Below are 17,592 nucleotides of genomic sequence, written 5' to 3' on the forward strand. Positions count from 1 at the left end.
CAAGGAGCCTGGAAATATTTATATATTATAGGCATACAATTTATTGGAGTCAAATAATAAAGTCTTACCTTGGCTCTTGCTAACAGAAGTACTGTTAGCAAGAGGAGTGAGATGTTCTTTTGATGGGAATTTTTGAACGCCTTTCGTGTCCAAAGAAGAATTACTCTTCTGTTGGGATCTTGTGTGTCAAATATAAATCACTTCACAGTGTTTAAAGGCTTGAAATATTTTCCAGAAAAGGGATCCAACACACTGTGACTTTCCACTTAAATACAGAACTTGACAATCTATGTTCAAAATGGGGTGGAAACATTTTACTGAGGGCAACATTTTTTCTCTATTACAAAAGAGTAGAGTGTTTGTGAAAAACGCTGTGTCTGTAAGAAGGAGACATGCATCATGATGCCCTTTTACAGAGGCAGTGAGCCAGATTTAGGAGAAATGAGAGAGTAGAGAAACCAGCGTTAGAAATATTTCCAAGTTAGCTTTTCCCAAATAGGAGTACCTCTTAGGGCAGGATACCAAGTACATGTAGTAGCTAGAACCCCAGAGTCTCTTTTGGGCTTACAGAACCAAGTTCAACTCCAAGTGCTCCAGCCCGTTTCTCTTGTCCTTCTCATCTGAGGCCTATCTAGTAGTAGGCCTTCCCTGGATGAAGCCCCTGACTAGATCATGGTTTGAGGTCAGGCCTGAGAGTTCTCACTGGATTTTCACTTCAAATGCAGACTTAGGAGTAATGGGAACTTGACCACCCCCCAACTCCCACCCTAACTGTACCCCTAGGTTGCTTAGGGGACATGTCCCTGGTAAATGTCATCTTACTTGTTGTCCTTCGCCAAAAGATCTGGGCTGTTGGGTCAATTTCAACTAGAGAAACAATTTAGTACTAGTATGTATCAACTTGGTATTATTTATAAAGAAGCGATCCTAGATGTCAAAGAAACAGTGCCTCATTGAGCTTCTTGAAAGAGTCTATAGGGAAATAAAGTGATGTTTATTAAATACCTGCTATGTGCTTGGGGCTTTATTTCTTATGATATTAATATTCTTCATTTTATAAGTGGGTAAACAAGCTGAGAGATGGTAGGTGACTTTCTTAAGATAATAGCAGTATTTAAGTCTGCGTCTCTGACTTCAAAGCCTGTGCTCTTCTACCGTACCAGAGTTTCTTAACCTTAGCACTGTTGACATTTTGGGTCAGATAATTCCTTATTATGAAACTGTCCTGTACATTATGGGATAGTTAACAGCATCTCTGGCCTCTACCTATCCTAGATACCAATAGCAACCCCTTCTCATTGCAGTTGCAATTAAAATGTGAATAAAAAATATCTCCAAGGACCAGGTGCAGTGGCCCACCCCTGTAATCCTAGCACTTTGGGAGGCTGAGGCAGGAGGCTTACTTGATCCCAGGTGTTTGAAGTTACAGTGAGTTATGATCATGCCACTGCATTCCAGCCTGGGCAATAGAGTGTGACCCTGTCTCTAAAAAAAAAAAAAAGAAAGAAAAAGAAATAATGTCTCCAGAGGAGCAAAACCATCTGACTGAGAACAACTGAGCTACGCTCTCTGTGTTACTTTCTTATAAATATTCCTTGTTTAAAAGTTTGATTAACTTATTACACTGAATGGGTTATTCAACCAGTGTTCAAAGTTTGCTGATACTCAAAGCGGGCAGTTTAGAGAATAGTGGAATACCACCTGCCAAAACCAAGCAGTACATTTGCACGTTATTGAGAGACCATGTTTCTGTTTTCCTACTTATTTTCTCCTGTCTTCTTTTTGTAGATCTACCAAGGATTCCTCCTGCTTTACAGTAGTTCTCAACAATCTCCGTGTGTTTCTCATATTTGACTGGCTACTGTTAGTCCATGATTTTCTCCATACTCCCAGTGATATTAAGAAACAAAGTCATGTTACTCCTTCTCGTCACCATAACTCTAGCAGTGAATCTGCTATAGTTCCCAAAACTGTGAAGAATGGAGTAGTTACCAAGCGATCTTCCCTTCCTGTGTCCAACGAAAGGCATCTGGAGGTCAAGGTCAATGTAACAGGTGATTATATGTCGGTGTGATTCATTGGTGCTTAGCTGGGACATTAGACTCAATATCTGTCTTATCAGGATGATTTCTCTCATTTTTTGACATGAGCACTTACACATTTGCATCTTTTACAGACCTGCAAGCATCAGAGGTCTTGACCTCTGTTTTCAGGTGTGAGCTGCCTGGCCCACTGAAGGCTGTGGGGGTCGCTTGTCCCTCTCCCCTGCCTGCCTTGTGCATGTGCCTGGCCTGAGCACTTGCCTGGGCAGTGGTCTTTTTTTCCAATGTGCAGCCTGTCTTCAATTTTCTGTTTGATCTTTAGGGCCCTAACAGATGTGCTTTATGGAGTTTAGGTAAGTTCAGTATGTGAAAATCTCAGTTTTGAAGATAATAAGTGAGGAGATTTTTATTTTCATTATAAAAAGAATATTTTTCTTGGTATAGATGGATTTACTATGGCTTTGGTTGACTAGTGAACCCATCTAGTACCTCTATATGTGTTTGTGTATTTATTGTTATGTTTCTGATACCGTACCTGCTTCTCAATGGTTTTGATGAAGCTGGCTAGCACAATGCCTTTTACGTGAGTTCAGTTACAAAAACTTGATCTATATATGGTTTTTGATAAAAACACAGTGTAAAGCAGAGTTAATTTGCTATTAAATATATAGAAATAAGTTTGTATATATTTGAAAACATACTGATTTCAAAAATTTCTACATTAAATTGGTCTGCATTCTTTGTATGCAACTTTGTAAACAGCTACTTAGGTGCATAGTGCCTGACCAACATTAGTACCTGAGTCTTCCTGGAATTTTCAGTCAAGTCACCGCTTAGAGAGAGGATGACTTTGTGAACTTCTGAGTATTTCTTAGGCCTCCCAGGAGGACTGGGGTGCAGTTTATCTGTCTAGTTTAAACATATTCTGAAGAGAGAAATCACATTCCAGTCTTTCCTGCTGCTGTAGGGCTCTGTGAGCTCAGCTGTATGTGGCCAGAGGCAGAGAATTGGTTCAGGATGACAGTGGAGCAAATGTCACAGACGTTCTGGAGAACACATCTTACTGGTTCGTGTGGTTGCCTGGTAAAGATGGGCTGCTTCATTTGCAACAGCCTGGTGTTTCCAGCTTCCCAGCAGCCCTGGCTGGACTGACAATGTTGTCCCTTCCAGGCACGGAGTTTGTGGTCGTTGAAGATGTGTCCTGCTTCGACACCAATGCCGTTATTCTGAAAGGTACCACGGTGCTCACCTATAAGCCCCGGTTTGTTGATCGCCCCTTTTCAGGAAGTTTGTTTGGCATCGAGGTAAGAAGTCTATGTGTTGATCACAGCACTGCGTGTTGGCTCACGGGCAAAGCATCTGAAAGAGAATTTTACCTCTTAAACTTTCATTAGGGGAAGTAATTCATGGAATTGGAAGACCCCTGCCCTCTTCTCCTCTTTATTTTCTCCCCAGATCTACCTGGCTGTTCCAATGCATGAATTCAGTCTTCCAGGGTTAAGCTATGAATATGCATAGGGCATTTGCCTCTTTCTCTTAACATCCTTTCTTCCTCCAGAAGTTCAAGGAGACTTTTCGAGTCCCCACTGCCCTGTCAGGCACTTTGTTGTATCCTCTTGTTCTGCAGACCTTCTCTGTGAAGGGGAGGCCGTGGGTCTAATGTCCCCTGTATCCCCTCCTCACCTTGAGTTCAGCCCTGTGAAGAGTGATGGCTTTGGGAAGAGAAACGTATTTATAAAAAGTGCTAAGGATTTTATATGTTATCCTTTCAGGAATACCTGATCTAGAAAAGGGCAGCTCTGCAGAGTCATGCCTGGCTGAAAGGAGCACATGTATATGTATAATAGTGATGCTTTAGGCTCTGATGTCATCTCATGAAGAAGTTAGTTTGTGCTGGAGTGGCCTTTGTAGCTTGAAAATGTCATTATGCGGCTGGGCACGGTGGCTCACGCCTGTAATCCCAGCACTTTGGGAGGCCGAGGCGGGTGGATCACGAGGTAAAGAGATCGAGACCATTCTGATCAACATGGTGAAACCCCGTCTCTACTAAAAATACAAAAAAAAATTAGCTGGGCATGGTGGCACTTGCCTGTAATCCCAGCTACTCGGGAGGCTGAGGCAGGCAGGAGAATTGCCTGAACCCAGGAGGCGGAGGTTGTGGTGAGCCGAGATCGCGCCATTGCACTCCAGCCTGGGTAACAAGAGCGAAACTCCGTCTCAAAAAAAAAAAAAAAAAAGTCATTATGCAATATTAGGCACAAAGTGCTTTGTCTCTTGTTAAGCCATGGGCTGGGGAGACAGAAGGGGAACCGTGGCAGGTTCTTGTTTCTATCAGATGTTTGTACTTCACTGATCTCAACTAACATTCCCCATGCCATACTGTTAGGATATTTGTTCAGGGGTCCTTTTGCTTTGTGATTGGACTTTTCATGCCTTTTTCTTTCCAGTGGTATTTCTCAAAGTTTGAATGAATAAAACTTAATTTCACTGTTAGCAGTATATGGCCCCTTTTTTTGAGATGAACATAGTGGAATAAGGCCTGTAGGGACTCTACTTCTTGACCACTTGTTTCTCTCTTGTAAAAAACCTCCGTTTGAGAGGAAGGATTTGCATGCTGGTGTGATGTGAGCTGATCATGAAATTGCAATTCATCTGCCTTCCAAGCCACCACAATACTAGCTTTGAATGTAGAATCTTGGTGATTGATGAATGAACTGTCAGGTACAATTGGGTTTTGTGTAGCAGAAACCCCTGAAGGAAAAAGGAAAATGAAACTTTTCTGCTCTAAAATCTTAGGACAACTACATGGCAAAATATTTGAGATCGCTGGAAACTCCTTTCAGTCCTGCCTTGTAGGCAGCACAATTAGATCTGATTTTTAAGACCGGCTTGCTAAATCATCCGGGACAATTCATAAAGTATGAATTTTGAATTTTGAATATGGCAAAGGACCTCAGTGTCACATGGTATTCAGCAGCACTAGGGTATGCCCCAAAAAGGCAGCAGAGGGTTGAAGAGGGTAAGAAGGGCCAAAGCGATTGCTCTTTTTTTTTTCTCTGTGCTTTTCCTGAGCAGGAAAAATAATTTGGTCCTAAAATCGGAATCCTTTCTCCTTCTCTCCCAACGAATGTATTTATTTTTTAAACTTTTATTATAGAACATTTCAAACACATACAAAGTAAACAGAATAATATAATGAACTCCATGTGTACCTATCACCCAGCTTTAATAATTAATGTATTTATTTTAATTATGAAATTATTGAGGGAAGGGAAAATAAACTATCAGAAATCATATATGATTTCTGTTGACATTTTGGTGTGTTTCTTTCCTTAAAGTCAGGTCATAACATATTCTGGGTTGTATTTTCATATAGTCTGTTTTCTAACTGTCGTCTTATAATCCAGATGGTCTTTTTTGTCATTTTTAAATGGCTGCAAACATTTCCTTGAGTAGATGTGATATAACCTTGGCTGCTCTTTTTTTTTTAACTATTAAATAATGGTTTAGAGAATTTTTTAATGTGTATATCTTGCTAGTTTCTAGAGAGAAGTAAGATTATTGGATCAAAGGGTGTGAGACTTGCAAGCCTTTCGCGATGTATTGCTAAACTGCCTCTCCTCTGGGTGAACTACTGCTTGTGCTCTCGGCAGTGATTGGAGTAGGCGGGGTGGGTGGGGAGGCGCTCACTTTTCACATTATTTATTTCAGCAGTTGTTATGGGTCTTGAGATAACACATGGCTGACTGCTTCTGAGATAGCCTCTTTGTGCTATTGGTTAGACCCTTCCTAAATCAGACGTTAATTCTTACCATATTGCATTTGATTCTCTAGGTGTTTTCATGCCGACTAGGGAATGAGCATGATACAGCTCTTTCAATTGTGGATCCCGTACAAATTCAAGTGGAGTTGGTAGGGAATTCTTCTTATCAAAATAGTTCAGGATTGATGGATGCATTCAATAGTGAAGATTTCCCACCTGTCCTAGAGGTAATGATGCAAAATCTGTGCAATATGTTGATATGCTCTCAAACACTTTCCTATGCAGGCACTCAATTACTTTGAGCCCAACAACCTCCTACTTACTTCAGCAGACACTAAGTAAATATGGCATTGTCTCTGTCCTAGAAGATCCTACAGTCTTGGGGAGGATAAAAGACCTGAGTTGTCTCATATAATCTTGAAGTTCCATAGAAGCTTATAGAAAGCAGAACTCAGCGTAGGGAGGAATATAAATCTTGAGTGAGACTCCAGGTAAGGTTGATTTGGAAGGAAGGATAGGATGTAAATAGACAAAGAGGAGGCGGGAGAGTGTTCCATGTGTATAACCTAAATTGACTGGAAGCAGGACAGTCTAACTAGAGCGAGGAACCACACAAGGAAGTAAGGAGACTTCAAGGTGAAGCAAGGGAAGGCAGGCTTGAGAATTGGGTGTTTGATTTCTTTGGTTGAAGGGGGATAATTAATTAATCAATCCATTTGAACCATAGGAGGTTAAAAGAGAGGGAAAAGCCATTCCGATTTTTGGTCTTTTTTTTTTTTTAACCCTCACACACACAAAATTGATAAATAAAACACCGTTGTCAGACATTGAGACAGTCATCGCCAGTGCCCATTTGTGCCCTAGTCTGGTTTTGGTGTCTGCGCTGCCTGTACCGGATGTAGCTGTACTGCTGATTTCTCAGGAAGACTGGATTTCAGGAAATAGTGTCGAACTTGACTCATTTAAGTTATGTTTGAATAAAGAAGAGATAAATTTTGTTGGTTGATTATTTTGTTTTAGAGATTAAAAAAATTAAATAGATCCATGCAAAAGGGATTAACAAATGTTACTGATAGGTGATCCTTTCTTTCCCAGAGCCATCTTTGGTCCTCTGCTTTAATGATTAATATACTTGTATGAAAATCATCCTGCTGAAATACTAATTGCTCTAGTAATTATCCTAGCTTAGTATTTTTTACGAGGTGCAGTTTTGTGACCATTTGACCTCATAGTTGAGACATCTTACCTTATGGCTATTAGTGCTTAATTTTAAGATCCTTGCAATCTTTTAAATGAGAAATTTGATGCAGTCTCTGTTGGACTTTTAGAACTTGAAATAGGAATTATTTATCCATATCTGTAAGAGACATGGATGCAAAACCGATGCAACTTTAAAAAATGGCTACCTTTTTTACATTTTGTTAGATTCAGTTACAAGCCCTGGATATCAGACTCTCCTATAACGATGTTCAGCTATTTCTTGCCATTGCAAAATCCATCCCAGAGCAAGCTAATGCTGCAGTGCCAGACTCAGTGGCCCTGGAGTCAGACTCCGTTGGCAGTCACCTTCCAGGTGCATCTCACATTGGAGAGGAAATCAGAGAAGGGACAAGACACACCTTAGATCCTGTCTTGGGTAAGTGTTTAACTATAAAACCTACTCAGTCTTGCTAATAATGCTGCTTCTTTTTGACTCTTAAAATTTTATTTTGCACAATTAAATTGTTTAGACTTTGTTTGTTGTTAAGTATAATTGTAAGTCATAAGTAAGTATGACTGTCTCATTTTTGAAAGTTTAAAAACAAACAAAACACCCCTAATCAACTACTATATTTTTCCTCTTTCAATTTTTTCCAGAGTTACCTGGATAATAAAAGTTTAGTTTAAGCTTTGAGAGTTCTTCTCTGAAGTTATATGAATAACACTGAGTTTTATTTTTAAGCTTTTATTATGAATTTATTGGTGTATTTTGAGACAGGGTCTTGCTCTGTCACCCAGGTTGGAGAGCAGTGGTGTGATCACAGCTCATTGCAGCCTCAAATCCTAGGCTCAAGCTGTCTTCGTTCCTCAGCCTCCTGAGTAGCTGGGAGGGACTACAGGTGTGTGCCACCATGCCTCACTAATTTAAAACATTTTTTTGTAGAGACAGGATTGCTATTTTGCCCAGGCTGGTCTTGAGTTCCTGGCCTCAAGTAGTCCTGTCCTGGCCTCCCAAAATGTTGGGATTATAGATGTGAACCACTGTGCCCAGCCCTAATTTTAAGCTGTTTAAAATCTAGTCAGGGGAAAATTTAGGGGTCAGATGGTGGAATGAAGGGGCCAGATGGGAAATAGACCTTCCCCCCATAATTCCCAGCAAGGACACCAATTTAAAAACATACGTCAATATGAAGAAAAGACTCAAAGATATCAGGGTACACTGGCCAGAACTCTTCAATTAGGAGCCCAGTTTTGCTTAGAGAAATTAAGTATTTTAGTCATGGGTTTTGAATTTCTTTTCTTTTTTTCTAAAATTAGTTTGTAGATTAATTGACATAAAATTATTTATGAAAATTTTATGTTATTTGTTTTCTAGAGTTACAACTGGCTAGACTGCAGGAGCTGGGATTCAGCATGGATGATTGTCGCAAAGCTCTTTTGGTGTGTCAAGGTAATTTGAACAGGGTTCTGTTAGCTATTATTTATCTTCCTTCCCATTTCCTCTCCTGCTGCCACAAGGCGACATAGAGAGCTGAATTTGTCTGGATCCTTTATGAGTCTTCGCTGGACTGCGTATCATCCTGGATCAGTAATAATAATGTTGCCTAGGCTGGAGTGCAATGGTGCGATCTTGGTTCACTGCAACCTCCACCTCCCAGGTTCAAGCCATTCTCCTGCCTCATCCTCCTGAGTAGCTGGGATTACAGGCATGCGTCACCATGCCCAGCTAATTTTTAATTTTTAGTAGAGATGGGATTTCACCATGTTGGCTGGTCTGGTCTCGAACTCTTGACCTCAAGTGATCCACCCACCTCAGACTCCCAAAGTTCTGGGATTACAGTTAGCAGCCTTTTATAGTGGATAAGAATAAGGGCTCTGAGGCTTGGTATGGTGGCTCATGCCTATAATGCCAACAGTTTGGGAGGTGGAGGTGGACGGATCACCTGAGGTCAGGAGTTTGAGACCAGCCTGGCCAATATGGTGAAACCCCATCTCTACCAAAAGTACAAAAGAAAAAATTAGCTGAATGCGGTGGCACGTGCCTGTAGTCCCAGCTACTCAGGAGGCTGAGGCAGGAGAATCACTTGAACCTGGGAGGCGGAGGTTGCAGTGAACCAAGATCATGCCACTGCACTGCAGCCTGGGCAACAGAGTGAGACTGTCTCAAAGAAAAAGAGCTCTGGAGCTGACTGCCTGGATTCAGATCTTTACTCCCTGCCACTACTTATTAATGACTGGGAAAGTGGCTTAACCTCTGTGAACCAGTGCTTCCTTATCTGTAGAAAGAAGATAAGAGGCTGCCTCCCTCAGAGATTTGATGTAAGTAAATGACTAAATGCAAAGTACTAAGAAAGTGTTAGCACACAGTAGGCGCTCTATAAATGTTAACCATTGTTACTAGTGGTCATGCTAATAGTGGTGATACTGATGATTATGACCATTTATTGAGGTCCTGGATGCCTGTCTTTGTGTTTTCTTGTTGTATCCTCTTCATAGCCCTTGGAGGCAGACATTATTATTCCCACTTGAGATGAGGAAACCTGCTCAGATGGGTCAGGTGAAACTTCTTGAGTAAACTTGTTTGAGGTCACATCTTAGTCCCCTAAGATGGTCTTAAAGCCAAGTCTGCCTGACTCCTAAATCTGTGTTCTTCTACATCTCACTTCCTTTCCATCTCCATGTTTCCCTTTCACTTAAAAAAGAGAAGTACAGCATAAGCTGCATTCCCTCCCATCTTTTTTTTAAGAGACAGGGTCTCACTCTGTTGCCCAGGCTGCAATGCAGTCATAATCATGGTGCAATTGTAGCTCACTGCAGCCTCCAACTGCTGAGCTCAAGCAGTGCTCCTGCCTCAGCCTCCTTTCCAGTCTTTACACATGTGTGCACTTTTTCTCTTTCTACATCTCTACATACTGTGGACAGTATATTCATATACACACATACATACACACATGTAATTTTTAATATATTGATAGATTCTGTTGCAAATATAATTTTTTTAGTCTTTTAAACATATTTTTGAATTATAATTATAATTTTCTTATGATATACTTAATGTATAAGCAGCATTTCCCGTATGTCATTGAAATTACTTATCAACACTGATCTTTTTACATTGACTGTAAGGATATATTATAATTTACTTAGTCATTCTTCACTTGTTATTCATTCAATATTATACACACTTCTATAGTAAACATTTTTTGGTGTGAACTTTTGTCTATGTCTTTTAAGTATATCCTTGTTAGAGAGATCTATATTTTAAATAACAGACTAAAGGATATAGATATATTTTTCAGGCTCTTAATTTCTTTTTTTTTTTTTTAATTTTCTTGGGGCTTTTGAATTGACAAATCTTTTTTTAAAAAAATTGTATCTAGGTTTAATTCCAGCCAATTTATGTGTGAAAAGACTGTTTCATGACATGCTTGTTTACATTAACTTACCTTTTGCATTCTGAAAAAAAATGAAGGTAGATGTAGTTCTCATGTGTTCCTTGGTTTTGTTTTACCCAGTCATCATTAGTTTTTGGTTTAATTAATTTTATACCCCTTAATACTTAGTTTTCCTATGCTTTTTACTCTTTCTTTACCAATTTGAGCACCCCCACCCCCTTTTTTTAAGTTCTGAGAATCCTTTGGATTTTTTTTTTTTTTTTTTTTAAATTTTAGGTACTGGGTTTTGCTCTGTTGCCCAGGCTGGAGTGTAGTGGTGGTACACTGATGATGGCTCACTCTCACCTCAAACTCCTGGGCTCAAATGATCCTCCCACCTAAACCTCCTGAGTAGCTGGGACTACAGGATGCGCCCCCATGCCTGGTTAATTTTTAAACTTTTTGTAGAGACGGGGTCTTGCTGTGTTGGCCCAGGCTGGTCTCACAGATTCCTGACCTAAAGTGATTCCCTTGCCTAAACCTCTCAAAGCAATGGGATTATAGGCATCAGCCCTTGTGCTTGGTCTGTCTGGTAGTTTTTCTTGCTTTAATAAATAAAACTTAGTTCCATCAGTAATGAATATGATAATAGCAACTAATGCTTATCTGTAATGTAGATGATAGCAAATAATGTTTATTCCATGCCGGTCTTCACTCTGAGGACTTTCCATGGACTCATTCTTTCCTCTTCCTGTCAGTCCTTTTAAGTGGGTGCTGTAGGGCACAAAGAGATCGAATTACTTGCCCAAGAGCCAGCAGCTGATAAGGGCAGAATAGGACCTAAAGCCAGGCCATCCTTCTCTAGAGCCCATGCCCTTGACCACTTACACTGTCCCTGGTACTGGCCTCTGGTGACTTAAAAGTACGGGCTTGCATTGCTTCTCTTTTCCTTTTTGGGAGGAGGGGGACTTTAGCAACCTGGTTGTATTCAAGAGGCTTTTAGTAAGGGCTATAGATTACACAAATGCAATTCTCGCATTGCTCTCTGTTCTCAAGACATTTGTGACTAGCTGAGAAGACACATTTTATGCACAAAGTAAGACATTTGAGAACAATTGCAAAGCAGCACATCAATATATATGCAAAACTACATAGTGAAGATTAAGTACCTAGCCTCTGGATCCTCTCCCGTCCTCTTCTCTCCTCTCTTTCAACAGATGGCATGGCAGAGAGAGATGGCTTCCTGGGGGCATTTTGGGCCAGATCATAAAAGGTGTGGTAAATTTGAGTGGAAAGTGTGCAATAAAATGTTTGCTTAGAAGCAGGATTACTATTATGCTGAGATTCCCTCCCAACCCCTCTTTTTTGTTAAGTTTAGGAATACTCCTGGGAACAAGACTCTCTTGGCTTCCCAGTAAGTCTCTAGAGAACTTTGTTTCTCTGTTTCCTCTGTGAGTGGCCAGGGTAGCTGTGGAAGCTGGTAGAACTGATCACTTCTTAATTTCTTTGAAGGCCAATTGAAAAAGGCAGCAAGTTGGTTGTTTAAGAATGCGGAACCTCTGAAGTCTCTTTCCTTGGCCTCCACCAGCGGTGATCGCCCGGGGGCTGTGGCAGCACCGTTGATCTCTGGCGTGGAGATCAAAGCCGAGAGTGTGTGCATCTGTTTCATCGATGACTGCATGGATTGTGATGTTCCTCTCGCTGAACTCACCTTTTCCCGTGAGTGTCGTCCTGATTTTCAGATTCATGTTGAATATTTTCAGTCATTGCTGGATTATTTGGGGCCTGTCTTTTTTTTTTAAATGTCATTCATACTCTACTTAGTCATTTGGGTGAAATTTAGATAATAGTTTTACATATGTTTTTCATTATATATATTTTAAAGAAACTTTATTTGCCATATGTGGCCTTCAGCCTATAGCTTGGGAATAGGAATGGTTTTTGATAAAATTTCCATTATATTAACATCTCTAGCTAAATAATTCCTGATCTCTTCAGTTTTCTTACCTTTTTATGTATGTAAAGATTGTAGTGAATATTACTAGGTATTTAACAGATAAGCTCAGAAAACAATGGTTCTGTTGTATTATCTCTTGAAAATCAAAAACAGGAATCTTACTAGAAAGTGCACTACAAGGCCAAGAGTAAAACACTATTTATATGTGAACTGTCCTTTGCTAGAATGGGGACCAAAGTAGGAGTACTCTGTCCTTTTTTTGTTTTTCCCCCTAAAGGTGAGTCTTGCTTTGTTGCTCAAGGTTGGTCTCGAACTCTTGGGCTCAAGCAGTTCTCCTGCTTCCTGAGTAGCTAGGATGACAACGGTCCACTGCCACTTCTGGTGGGAGTACTTTATCCTCAAGTACATCACTGCAAGCAGTGGGAGGGTGAGGATTTTGTTTTGTTTTGTTTTGTTTTGAGACAGAGACTCACTCTGTCGCCAGGCTGGAGTGCAGTGGTGCCATCTCAGCTCACTGCAACCTCCAGCTCCTGCGTTCAAGCGATTCTTGCCTCAGCCTCCTGAGTAGCTGGACAGGCACGTGCCACCACACCCAGCTAATTTTTGTATTTTTGGTAGAGACAGGGTTTCACCTTATTAGCTGGGATGGTCTTGTCTCCTGACCTTGTCATCCGCCCACCTCAGCCGCCCAACCTGCTGGGATTACAGGCATGAGCCACCGTGCCCGGCCCTGAGGGTGAGGTTTTGAAGAGAGTAAATGATCTCTACCATGCCATTTACTAGTGGTGAAACCCCATCTCTACTAAAAATACAAAAACTTTAGTTTGAATTTTCCATTGTTTCCATCTTGCCAGCCTCTTCTCTCTTCTAGTAAAGTTTGCTTCTGGGGCTTGAATCTGGCCTCTTGCACAGTACAGAGGTATCCTTTCCCTGTGCTTCTAGGGCACTACCAGGGCTACTTGGTTAAAAATAACAACTAGAATTTTGACTGTTTCCCTGAATATCTTTTCTACAGAGACCAATTAGTTGATTTCTTATTTTTCTATGGCAGTCTTCAAATTCTGAGCTCATATTTATCAGAACATGACTTTTCTTATCAGTCTGCCCTCTTGTCCTTATTCAGGTAGAAATATCTTTTTCAGGTCAAGTGTAATGGCTCACTCCTGTTATCCCAGCACTTTGGAAGGCCAAGGCGGGCGGATGACCTGAGGTCAGGAGTTCAAGACCAGCCTGACCAATATGGAGAAACCCCATCTCTGCTCAAAGTACAAAATCAGTTGGATGTGGTAGCTCATGACTCTAATCCCAGCTACTCGGGAGGCTGAGGCAGGAGAATTGCTTGAACCTGGGAGCTGGAGGTTGCAGTGAGCTGAGATCGCACCATTGCACTCCAGCCTGGGCAGCAAGAGTGAAAGTCTGTCTCAAAAAAAATTTTTTTTTTTTTTTTTTTTTTATGATTTCACAGGCTTCAGATACACCTGGGTGCCAGGGCTGGCACTGTGGGAAGGCAACTGAGGCACTTGCCTCAGGCACAGCATTTAATAGGGTGCCAAAAACCTCCGTCATGAAGATAAATAATATTTCAATGACATATTTTGAAACATTGAAATTGATGCAAAAAAATACATGATGAACAAAATGTCAGAATATTGCGTGCTCTCCTATGCGAGTATTAGCGCTAATGTTTCTTTAGTGTGATTTATCTGCATAAGGCAGTTTTGGTTGCTCCTGCCCTGCCACTGGGAAAATTCATTGCATTCACCTGCTTTCATTGCAGGTCTGAATTTTCTTCAGCATGTGAGAACTAGCCCTGAAGGCTACGCCCACTTCACCCTTTCTGGAGATTATTATAACCGTGCTCTTTCAGGTCAGTATAAAGCATACGTTTTCATGGGATTTAAAAATAAATTTAAATATTTGCCTGGACCTACATAATTTTACATTAGGGCAGGGGTGGGGTGGAATAGGGAAAGATGAAAAGCAAGTAGACTGCATAAACACAGAAAGCAAAGATTTTCTGTTGTGCTAAAAACATATCTGATATATTGCAACTAAATAGATGTTTTTGACTGGGTGCAGTGGCTTATGCCTGTAATCCCAGCACTTTGGGAGGCTGAGGAGGGCGGATCACCTGAGGTCAGGAGTTCGAGACCAGCCTGGCCAATATGGTGAAACGTTGTCTCTACAAAAAATAAAAACCTAGCCAAGCACAGTGGCAGACACCTGTAATCCGAGTTACTCGGGAGGCTGAGGCAGGAGAATCACTTGAACTCGGGAGGCAGAGGTTGCAGTGAGCTGAGATCATGCCACTGCACTCCAGCCTGGATGAGAGAGCAAGACTCTGTCTCAATCAATCAATAAAGAGATGTTTTCATAGTTAATTCTTTTTGATCCTGTAGTTTGGCTAAATCAAGAATATGCCATTGCCCAATAGTGAAGGATCATTTGTTTGGTCCTGAGAGTAGCTAAATTTCAAGGGAGATTTATGCCTACAAGCATTTTTTTTTTGAGACTCTCACTCTGTCACCCAGACTGGAGTGCAATGGCGCAATCTCGGCTTACTGCAACCTCCGCCTCCTGGGTTCAAGTGATTCCCCTGCCTCAGCCTCCCAAGTAGCTGGGATTACCGGCACCTGCCACAGCACACAGCTAATTTTTTTGCATTTTCAGTAGAGAAGGGGTTTCACCAGGTTGGCCAGGCTGGTCTCAAACTCCGGCCTCCCAAAGTGCTGGGATTACAGGCGTGAGCCAGCACACCTGGCCAAGCATCTTAAAGCTTAAGTCGCCTCACTCCCCACTGGGTTCGTTTATTTTATTAGAATCTACTGAGTCACTGACACTGTATATTTTGCCCTGCCTACTCCCTAAAGCAAAAAATCAAAACCAAAACAAAACAAAAAACACCGTTGAGGAGAGCAGGCTATTTTTTGGGAGGTGCAAACCTCGATAATACTGCAAGCATTTTCTGGTTTCTTTCCTCACATTTGAAAGACCAAGGTTAGAGCCTATACAGGTTGAAATTCAGAAGCCTTAATATATTAGGGCCAAGTGGTTTGAGCCGTGAACTTCTTTGCATTAAGAGAGTTGAAAGAAGGTCTCACTGGAATTTGTAGTGGGTATGAACAGAGTAAATAGAGCAGTGGTGTGCAGTTCAAGGTGTAAAAGTCCAACTGTGTGCTCCCTTTGATTTCAATAAGAAATTAAGCCTCAATTTGTTGTGCTGCTGCTGACTGTTGTAGAATATTTAGCACATTTAATTTTATGTTAGTTAACATTTTCCCTCTGTCCCACTCACTTAAAGCTAACACCCTTTTTTCTTCACTGTTCAAAGTGTTTCACTTTAGAATAATGGCCAAAGTCTTTCTAGTTAAGAGAAACTCTTACATGTGGGAGCTATTTTTATGAGAATCATTTGTTTTCTTAGGCCAAATATTGCTTACTTTAAAGTTGTATGAACACATTCAGGTCACTAAATAGCAAATGGTGTAAGGAGACTAATGTACCTACTGTGTGTTACATACTGGTTTGGATTTGCTCTATGGCTGTGTGCGTCTATTTAAAGATCTGTTAAAGATTAATGGGCTTTGAAAAGTTAAGTCTTTTATTTTATTTATTTTTGAAATGGAGTTTCACTCTTGTTACCCAGGCTGGGGTGCAATGGCGCGATCTCGGCTTACCGCAACCTTCGCCTCCTGGGTTCAGGCAATTCTCCTGCCTCAGCCTCCTGAGTAGCTGGGACTACAGGCATGCGCCACCATGCCCAGCTAATGTTTTTGTATTTTTAGTAGAGACGGGGTTTCACCATGTTGACCAGGATGGTCTCGATCGTTTGACCTCGTGATCCACCTGCCTCGGCCTCCCAAAGTGCTGGGATTACAGGCTTGAGCCACCGCTCCCGGCCTGAAAAGTTAAGTCTTTTAACTTTTCAGAAGTTAAAACAGTGTACCACGGTGACCTGCATCAATATGGTATAGCAGTATGCTCAACAGCATGCTCAAAGACATGCTGGTGAGCAAGAAGGGAAACTTGAAAAAGAATGTCCACGTGGACTCCATTTATGTAAAGACCACAAACAGGACAGTCTAATTAATATGCTCTTAAGAAAGGTATGTATGCATGGTAGCATTATAAAGAAGATCAAGGAAATGATTAAAAATTCAAGCTAATGGTCACCTGGAGTTTGGTGGGAGAGGGTTGGTGGGAAGAAGGGGAATGAGATGGTGGGGAATGGCCCTTCAAAGGAACTTGTAATTTTCTATGTCTTAAGTTGAATAGTTGGGTACATGAATGTTTGTGGTATTATTTTTTACGTTGTTTATATATTCTTTGCACATATTTTAAGATAAAAAGTTAGAAAAAGTTAATGCGTCTTCATTTGTACCTATTTATTAAACCAATGTATTGGTCCTGTACCCAGGAGAATCAAATTTAATAGCTATTTAAGCCATTTTATTATTTTTCCAACCTTAGTCTAAGACTCCTTTTTCTGCCTTGAGTGTCTCAAGAACACACCCTGCCTGTTCTTTAGTGGAAGAGGGCACATATGCTCCCTGCCCTCCTTCCTGCCACCTCTGGAAGACCATCGTGGGGTGTATATATATATATGCCCTTCTACTTGTATCCTCTGGACAACACAGACATCTGTAGGGTGACCTGTAGCTAAAGGTGGTTGGTGTTTTTGTTGTGAAATTGAATTGGAAGTAGAAAGCTATTAAGCTCCAGTTTGTCCTTGCTGAACATTTGTGAACAGTGTTCCCCTGTAAAGTCTTGATATCTGCTGAACAGATGTCTTATTTCCTGTGTTCTTTTAGGCTGGGAGCCATTTATTGAGCCTTGGCCATGCTCTGTATCCTGGCAACAGCAGGCAGCTAGTCGTCTCCATCCTCCTCGACTGAAGCTAGAAGCCAAGGCCAAACCCCGTTTGGATATCAATATCACTTCTGTGTTAATTGGTGAGTAGATTCTGTGCTAATAGGTGTCTTTTGTAGACTGATACCTTTCCGTATCTGAGTTCTGAGTCTGGAAGACTATTAATCCTAGTTTAGCGAACACCTGGGCCTGTACCGGGCATCACTTCTTTATCCTGACTGCTTTCCTGATCAACCCTAATAGCCTCTTGATTCTCAACCTGTTGCTCCAGTGCTGGCATCCCATCATGATGCTATCAGTGGTCAAGCAAGAACATAGATTACTCGGGAAACATAAATGACCGCAGTGGACTTTCTCCTCATAATGCTTGGTCACCAGTTTATTAAA

The 17,592-nt window shown here is 41.1% G+C and overlaps 1 protein-coding gene across 13 annotated transcripts in view; it reads left to right on the forward strand.

Moving 5' to 3' along the window:
- VPS13D (vacuolar protein sorting 13 homolog D) overlaps positions 1 to 17,592 on the forward strand; it is a 315,484-nt gene that overhangs the window by 108,570 nt on the left and 189,322 nt on the right. For all 13 annotated transcript variants that reach the window (XR_013519796.1, XR_013519795.1, XR_013519794.1 and 10 more), the window contains 8 exons: positions 1,789 to 2,054; positions 3,213 to 3,346; positions 5,877 to 6,032; positions 7,231 to 7,441; positions 8,381 to 8,455; positions 11,892 to 12,098; positions 14,114 to 14,203; positions 17,148 to 17,288. Coding sequence is in view for 10 of the 13 variants with exons in the window: in XM_035307776.3 (XP_035163667.3) it covers positions 1,789 to 2,054; positions 3,213 to 3,346; positions 5,877 to 6,032; positions 7,231 to 7,441; positions 8,381 to 8,455; positions 11,892 to 12,098; positions 14,114 to 14,203; positions 17,148 to 17,288 (1,280 nt within the window). In the remaining 3 variants the exon portion in view is untranslated. The remainder of the gene's footprint in view (positions 1 to 1,788; positions 2,055 to 3,212; positions 3,347 to 5,876; positions 6,033 to 7,230; positions 7,442 to 8,380; positions 8,456 to 11,891; positions 12,099 to 14,113; positions 14,204 to 17,147; positions 17,289 to 17,592) is intronic.

The sequence above is a fragment of the Callithrix jacchus genome, chromosome 7 (assembly GCF_049354715.1).
Source record: "Callithrix jacchus isolate 240 chromosome 7, calJac240_pri, whole genome shotgun sequence".
In the NCBI taxonomy this organism is placed as follows: Eukaryota; Metazoa; Chordata; class Mammalia; order Primates; family Cebidae; genus Callithrix; species Callithrix jacchus.